Below are 8,653 nucleotides of genomic sequence, written 5' to 3'. Positions count from 1 at the left end.
TTGCAAACTCGTCTTAGGGATCCTAAATCACGGGAATGATATGACCTGCATTAATCATACAAACATAGTGCTCATCCCGAAGGTAAAAAATCCAGTTTTCCCTTCTAACTTGAGACCTATAAGCTTATGTAATGTAGTCTATAAACTTGTATCGAAATGCATTGTTTTACGACTTCGAGGCTGGTTGCCTGCTGTTATCTCTGAAAATCAGAGTGGTTTCATCTCTGGTCGCTCCATTTTTGATAATATAGTTGTGGCCTTTGAACTTGTTCATTCCATGAAACTGAAAAAAACTGGTTGTAAGGGTGATATGGCAATTAAACTGGATGTCTCGAAAGCATATGATAAGCTTGAATGGGATTATGTCTCTCGTTGTCTGTTGTCTTTAGGATTTGTACCTGGTTTTGTGTCTTTGATAATGAGGTGCGTCAAGTCTGTTACGTATTCAATCATTGTCAATGGGTCAGCTGTTCTTGACTTTAAACCTGACCGGGGCCTCCGGCAAGGGGATCCGTTATCCCCTATTCTGTATGTATTGTGCTCTGAAGGTTTATCGGGCTTAATTCAATCTTGTTTAACTTGGCAGCTGATTTCTGGCGTAGCGGCTTCTAGAACCGGTGAAAAGGTTTCCCATCTTCTTTTTGCTGATGACTCGCTTCTGTTTATGCAGGCCAATGAGGCTCAGTGTGATCACTTAATGGCTATCCTTGAGCTATATAGGTTAGCAGCAGGTCAGGCTATTAATTTCTTGAAATCCAGCATTTTCTTTGGTTCTAATGTTCCAGTTGAGCTGCGGGAGAGGCTGAAGTCAAAGCTTGGCATTACAAATACTCTTGCCGATAGCCCATATTTAGGCCTGCCTTTGATAATTGGGCGTAGGAAGACAGAGCCTTTCGAGTTTCTCCGGGATCGGATAAAGAATAAAATTACTTTCCAAAGCTGGTAAGGAGATTCTCATTAAATCTGTGCTTCAATCTGGTCCTACTTATGCGATGTCGTTGTTTAAACTGCCTAAGGGGTTTTGTGAAAGTCTTGAGACTTATTGTGCTAAATTTTTTTGGGGCACAGAAGACGGGAAGAGGAAGATTCATTGGGCTTCTTGGGACAAGCTATGCCTGCAGAAGAAGGAGAGGGGTCTTGGCTTTCGTTCCCTGGAGTCATACAACTTAGCGCTGCTTGCCAAACAAAGTTGGAAGTTACTGACGCAGCCGGACTCTCTTATGGCTCGTGTGCTTAAGAACAAGTATTTCAAGCATCAGCATTTCATTGAGGCTCCGGTTGGTAAGTCTTCTTCTGATATTTGGCGTGCGTTATGTGATTCTAGGCCTATCTTGCTTGCTGGTAGTCGCTGGAGAGTTGGCAAAGGAAATATTATTCGTGTGTATGAAGATAAATGGGTTAAGAATTTACCTGATTATAAAGTTCCTTTGCCTCCAGGAATGGTTTCGTCTGATTTACGTGTTAACAGCTTGATTGATTGGGCTCATACAAGATGGGATGTAGCTCTTATACGAAGTCTTTTTCCTCTCGACGTTGTTAATGCTATTTTGGCCACCCCATTGTTGGACCTCTCTAGGCAGGATCAGCTTGTTTGGACCCAGAGTCGTAATGGTCACTATCAAGTTAAAGCAGGCTATCACATAGCTCGACAAATGCAATTGGAAGATGGAGCTGCTGCTGTGTCGACGTTTTGCCATTGGGGGAAGGTCTGGGATTTGCAACTTCCACCCCATGTTAAGCATTTTTGCTGGAAAGTCTGTAAGGGACTTTTGGGCACACGTGATAATCTCATTCGGCGAGGAATGTCTCTACCAGATAACTGTGAGGTATGTATGGCTGTACCGGAGACTGTGTTTCATCTCTTTTGTGGAGTGTTGCTGGTCCCGATCAGTTTGGCGGCTTGCTGGCCTAGAGATAATTCTGAATAATGGGTTGTCTAATTTTTCTGCTTGGCTGAACTCAGCTTTTGATGTTTTGTCAAGTGATGAATTACTTCGTTTTTTCGTTATTTGTTGGTGGATATGGGGGAATAGAAACAAATCTATTTTTGAAGGAGTATGTAGTAGGGCTGAGAGTGCTGTGATGGCAGTTGATCGCTGGATTCTGGAGAACAAGCACTTGGATCAAGCTACACTTGTTCAGAGACCAGAAACTAGGGTACCTATGGCTCAGTCCTGGCTGCCTCCTCCTGTTGGTATGCTGAAGCTGAATATTGACGCTACCTTTTCATATGGATCATCAAATAGCTTTGCAGTAGTGGTGCGGGACTTCAGGGGACTGATTGTGCATGTGGAAACTGGACTTACAGGAGCTGTAGAGGACGCTTTGCATGCTGAAGCAGTTGCTGCCTGGCGTGCAATTTCCTGGGCGCGAAGTATGCAACTCTCCTCGGTCATTCTGGAAAGTGATTGTCAAGTCCTTATTAATGATCTCAGCATGAAGTCTGATAGTTTAACTAGTGCTGGTTTGCTTCTTGATGCCATTAAATCCATTTCAGTATGTTTTAGTTCGTGTTCGTTTTCCTTTGTAAAGCGGGGAGGGAATAAAGTAGCCGATGCCATGGCTAAATTTCAAGCCACCTCCCTGGCTCCTTTTCAATGTTTTACTTTCTCGGAATTACCGGCTGATGTAGCTGTACTTGTCCAATCGGACGTTATGGTTGAATGAATTTGGCTATGCCATTATCAAAAAAAAAAAAAAAAAATTGGATTTTTTTTTTTTGAAAATATTCTCAACAAGATTCGAACCTTCAACCTCAAAATGAAATAGATTTGTCGCTCAAACTAAAATACAACACAAATATACGATAGAATTTAAAGTTAAAAAATTATCGTATTCGACTTTGAAGTTCAAAATATTTTTCTCGAACCCCCCAATCACCAAATCCTGGATCCGTCTCTGGTTATAATTTTATTAAGTTTGGTTTATCCTTTCGTGCATTAATTTGAGTCACATTTTGCTCATTTTGATTGTCCAAAATGACATACTTTGTACTAATTACATTTTGTTGAATAAAACGAGTAAGTTGTGAAACCAGCAATATATGTTCCTATGTATGTAGAATGCATGGGGACAAAATGTAAGTCCAATTAGTTAGGACTTAAGCAAGTCAGCCATTAATAGTTCTAATTAAAGATCCTTGCACAGTTGTATGGAAAATACAATCCCGTCCCAGATGCAAACATTAATAACTTAGTCCAATTGATGTACACTGGTATACACCTTGGCTCCCTTATAAGTGAGATCGACGAGGGTTCAATTCCCTTTTGTAGAGAATATGAAATTTCACATGGAAAATAATTTTCAACTCAAAATGAAGTACTTGATATTTGGGGGAAGGAAAAAAAAAAGCCAAAGCCAACGGAAAAGCGAGAATCATTATTAGCTCTAGCAAAGGAAACTCAGTGTCATTCCTAGGAGTGCCGGTCGTTCGGTTTGGTGACTTGGTTCGGTTTGGATATCAAACCAAATCGAACCATATTCAAAACGGTTCGAGATTTTTCAAACCGAATTGAACTGTTTCTTTTTCAAACCAAACTAATATAAAACGGTTCGATTCGGTTTGATTCGATTCAAACTAAAATTTTAAATATAAAATTAAATATTCTCTATACGTAACATACATACATTTAGATAATGAAAAATGAAACTAACATCAAAATAAAAAAATAGCATCAAAATAAAAAAAATAGCTTATGAAACAAACTATTATTAAATCTTTACTATAAAAGCTAAAAAAAGGCAATAAAACATAATAAAATATTTTGGATACACAACATAATAAAATAATTTTTTATTATTGTTAAAATAATAAAAATGAAATGGATTAATTAATTAATGAGACTTCTATATTAATGGATTATAAATTTTAATAGTCTATTCTAATCTTATTCAATTTTAATCGGTTTGAACCAAACCAAAATAGTTAAAATCAAACTAAACTATCATTAAAACGGTTCGATTCGGTTCAAACTAAAATATACATTTTTTTTAAAACCAAATTAAACCGGATCAAACCATTCGATTTGGTTGGTTTTTCGCTTTGAAACGGATATCCCTAGTCATTCCCTATTACGTCAAGCGATAATTATGATTGGTTTGTAATATATTCTGATTTGAATAATTAAATAATTAAATTTTATTATAAAGTTTAATGTTGATAGTCTGATTTGAATGTTCATAATTATTAGGTAGTCACGAATCCAAACTTCAAAAAGAAAGAAAGAAAGATTATTAATGGAACTTGAACGGTATTACTATTTCAGTATACAAACAAATACATGTGGTTTTATTTTTTATAGATAAATTCAAAAATGAACTAGTCATTATTTTTTTTTAGAAGAAAAGGATTTGGATAAATCTATTAAAGTCAAAACGTTATTTAAAGACGGGTGGAAAATTAAATTACGAAATTCTTGATTTTATAAAATGATGAATTAAGATTTTATTTTGTAAAAAAAATATATATTGTTATCATTCTTCATTGCCTTCTCTTAAGTTAACCTATGGTTTACTTGGGGTAAAAGTGTGGCTTAAAAGTTAGATGAAATGTAACTTGACAAGCAAGCAGGGGACAGTGCAATCTTGTTAAAGAAGAAAGGCTAAATTTTCACGCACCAAAATCATCAAGGTTAGACGTAGATGGATAAGATTTTTAATTACTTGTTAACTATTAACAATTATTGATTGGCACAAAAATTGTTGGCTGCACAGAACATGCATTTTGCATATTTTAAGTACTACTATAAACCTAATTTTCCAACTGTCAAGTTGAAAATGACGACACTGCTCAACTTGTTTCAATTCATGAGTTCAGCTTTTGTCCCTCATATATTATTTTTGATTATTTCATACCTCACATTTACATCCGTTAGCGAATCGAAGGACCAAATTGATTATTGGAGACCATGGTAGACGAGATGATGAGAGACTAACTAATCGAATTAATCAAATATGAAGGACTAAATGTGAAATTATATATTTCAGGCACGTTAATGAGAAAAGGGAAAATAGTTATTGAGTAGAGTGTGAGACGTTTTAAGGAGTGTGGGATGCCAACCTAGTCTTCACATGTTGTCACGTTCTTCTTCTTCAAGAATAAATAAAATTCACCTCCCGCGTTTACAGCTTTGCTCCTTTTTATTTTCTGCTTCTCACACAGCTCATTCTGTTATTATTCTTTTTTTCATTTCTCTTTAATACATTATAGATATATATTAATAATAAATTCACATAATAATCCAAATATGCTTCTGTTTTTTTATTTTAAAAAAATTAAAAGAAGCTAAAAGAGCTAGCACTATGATCTATATATTAAATGTGAAATGTCTTTTCAACACGAAAGCTTGAGAATTTGATTCTCGATTTACAAGTTTCAGTACGCTGATTTTTTATTTAACTAATAATTTTTTTTGGATTTTTCTGATAGGAAAATGTTTGTAGCGTATTGCATGTCTTGGATGAAACTGTTGATTAAATATTAGGTATGTCATTTTGAGTGGGATTGTCAGATGACTATTCAAATGTGAAAATTTAGGACCGTTGTAACTCTGATAATATTAATAAGCTCCATGATTAACTGTATTTATATAAGACGATTAAAGTATTGATTAAAAAATACATATAATTAAATGCGATAACAAAGTGATGATTCATAATCTTTACTCTATATAGATAATATATATATATATTGATGTTCGATGTTTTATATTCTTTAATTTATACTTTTTAATTTATATATATGGACATATATATATAACATCGATTATCTATTATAATATCGAGAAAATATATATTTTTTTTAAAAAAGATATAGGAGGTTGAAAAATCAACGAATAATAAGAAATTGACGTTCGATGATTTTAAATTTTTATATTTAAGGATCTGGTGAGTCATTTTAATATTATATTTTTATTATTCAAATTTTTTTAATAAATATTTAATAATAATTTTAATATTTTTATTATTCAAAGAAAAATAAAAAATTATAAACTAAACATATTCTTAAATATAAATATGATCAAAATGAAAAATTGATAGATGACAATTTTTCGTCGGCACGTTAGTGGTAGGGATTAAGTTTTTGGCTTTATAAAAATGGCAATGAAGATGTTAATATAATACTTCTCGTCTACTAATGACATTTCTATGCTATGTCGGGGCATTAATTAGATGAATTGTTTAGGAGGATTAAAGGGATTTCAGAATCTCCTAAATAGGATTAATTAGTAGTGATCACAGATAAATTTACGATGTTTAGACGGATTCTTAATGATGAACTCATGGGATCGTGGTTCGTGAACACTTCTACGAATGATCTATTAATCAATTGGACAAAAATTGTTAACATCAAAATATTTTTTTATAGCATTCACTTAATCACGCACAAATATATGATATTTATCCCACCAAAAAGGATATAGTACTGTATATGATATAGATCATATCGATTAGCAAATCATTAACACGTGACACAGAAAAGGAAAATTAATGACTATGACTTAGCATATTATATTAAACTATACTAATTAGATATAGAGCAATCAATGTTACCTATCACACACTTTTCGCACAAAAGGAAATCCATATGAATTGGAATGTGCTAAAATTATTCCATCATGTTCTATTTGCAACTTTATATTAATTAATTAAGTATAAATTTCTGTATTTAATACAATATCTTCGAAATTATTTATGTGTCATAATATCGTGAAAATGACACATTAGCCTCTACAAACACACACACACAACTTGCTTTCGCTTGAATTAATTAGACTTTTAATTTTATTTAATTTTATTATTATATGGTTTTGCGTTTCACCAGCTAATAATATAGTTTACTTCAAATAAAATAAAATATATATAGTTAGGAAGCACGTGAGGTCCCACCGTCGGCAACCCAAACTTCAACTGCTCACAAGTCACAAAGAATATATACGCTATACATATTAGTTCAGTTAGACTTTGAACAAACCATTTTATCTTAAACCGAACCAAATTTATGTTCTGGTTCTAAAGCCGATCCGAAATCAGAATACTCACTCTCTCCAAATTAATTGTCGTCTTTTCTATGCATTTTATATAAGAAAATCGATAATTAATTAAGATAGAGGTTATATAATTTATTTTTAAATTTCCAAAATCTGTTCAAATTCACGTCTACATATAGGAGGAAATGTCAAACGACTAGATCACGCACTGACCGACGATCGTGATGTATAATTTTTTTAGTTTGTGTCAAAAAAGAAGAAGAAAAATAGTAAAACTAGTACAATTATATCTTTTTTGAATGAAAAGTCATCAATAACATGATCGAAATTTTTATAAAAGTCTGTTTGTAAAGTCACTGTGTAATTGGATTTTCGTGTGATTGGTGGTAATTATATAGTTTGACTTTATTTAGATGGTCATGTAATTATTTGATTCCACGTAATTACGTGTAATTCGGAGGCTCTAGTAACACAGTTTTAATTCCGACCTCCCACCATAAGAATTTGTGTAATTACACCATGTAATTGCACAATTTAATTTTTTTTTCTTGTCATATTATTTATAGTTTATAATCTAATATTACAAATATCAACCATACAACCAAACATAACATTTTTAATTACAACGTAATTACATAATACTAACCAAACAACATAAAAAATTAATCCGTACGTAATTACACAAACATATAATTACACCATACTAATTACATGATCGTGTAATTATACGCTTACTTCCAAACAGGATTGTTCGGAAAACTTTATTTTTTTTTAAACACTGCCTCTACACAATCTAACTTCTAAGTCAGAAAATTCTGAGTCAATATAAATTTTAGTTGGAATTGCCAAACATGTTTGACAAATCGTACTTTAAAGTGTTGCATTCGATCGGCATACTTACAATATTTCAATGAACATTAATGAGTTTTAGCAATCCGTTCTTAACTTGGCACTCATTATCTATGAAATCGAAAAATAGGATCAGAATTGACTAGTACTAGTTATGGGCAATATTACATGTATTTTGATTGATGTGAAAGAAAAAAAAAATATATCTATTGTTTTATTAGTAATAGTGACAAGTACTTGAGACTTGAATGAATACTACTCGCAAGCCACAACCATCGTTCATCCTTGAACATGCATATTGTCCTCGATCGAATCTGAATAATGTTTTATATTCTAGTTTTTGACATCTATCTATAACCTATCTATATATAAACAAATCCTTTCTTTTCTTTGATTATAAAAAAAAATCTATGGCCTCACGAATTTTTTTTTGTCAATTTTAGTGCTAGCAGTCAAGAAAGTTAGGGATTCTGTCATGTTTAGCATACACGTGATCTGCTGATCATACAAAGAACGAACCCAAATTTACATGCTACTGAAACCAAATTGTTACTAAAAGCCGACGATTCTAACTCTGTTCTAGGTTCATTTTACGTAAATTAAAGGAGTGACGAGTCTACTTCAGGAGCCACCCAAATTTAATAATAATAATAAGAATAATAATAATAATAATTAAAATCACTCTTCATAAAAATATTCTTCATATTATCTACATTTTATTTATGTAAATATTATTTAACCATTATATCTTTGAATGAGTAAATCAATTTCTTTTTTTTTAATTAATCCATCATCCATGTCTCAGACAAAATAAA

The 8,653-nt window shown here is 32.6% G+C and overlaps 1 protein-coding gene across 1 annotated transcript; it reads left to right on the top strand.

The window, feature by feature from the left end:
* The first annotated feature begins 2,082 nt into the window (after positions 1-2,082).
* LOC139882647 (uncharacterized) lies at positions 2,083-2,667 on the top strand. The gene has a single exon (XM_071866929.1). It carries the CDS (start codon positions 2,083-2,085, stop codon positions 2,665-2,667), a length of 585 nt encoding a protein of 194 aa, XP_071723030.1.
* Positions 2,668-8,653: the final 5,986 nt, after the last annotated feature.

This window comes from Rutidosis leptorrhynchoides, unplaced genomic scaffold (assembly GCF_046630445.1).
Source record: "Rutidosis leptorrhynchoides isolate AG116_Rl617_1_P2 unplaced genomic scaffold, CSIRO_AGI_Rlap_v1 contig296, whole genome shotgun sequence".
In the NCBI taxonomy this organism is placed as follows: domain Eukaryota; kingdom Viridiplantae; phylum Streptophyta; class Magnoliopsida; order Asterales; family Asteraceae; genus Rutidosis; species Rutidosis leptorrhynchoides.
This window is presented reverse-complemented; position numbering and strand designations above follow the sequence as displayed.

What these genes read in the sequence shown, in the direction of transcription:
- LOC139882647 (XM_071866929.1), top strand. Translation starts at nt 2,083, where the DNA reads ATGGCAGTTGATCGCTGGATTCTGGAGAACAAGCACTTGGATCAAGCT.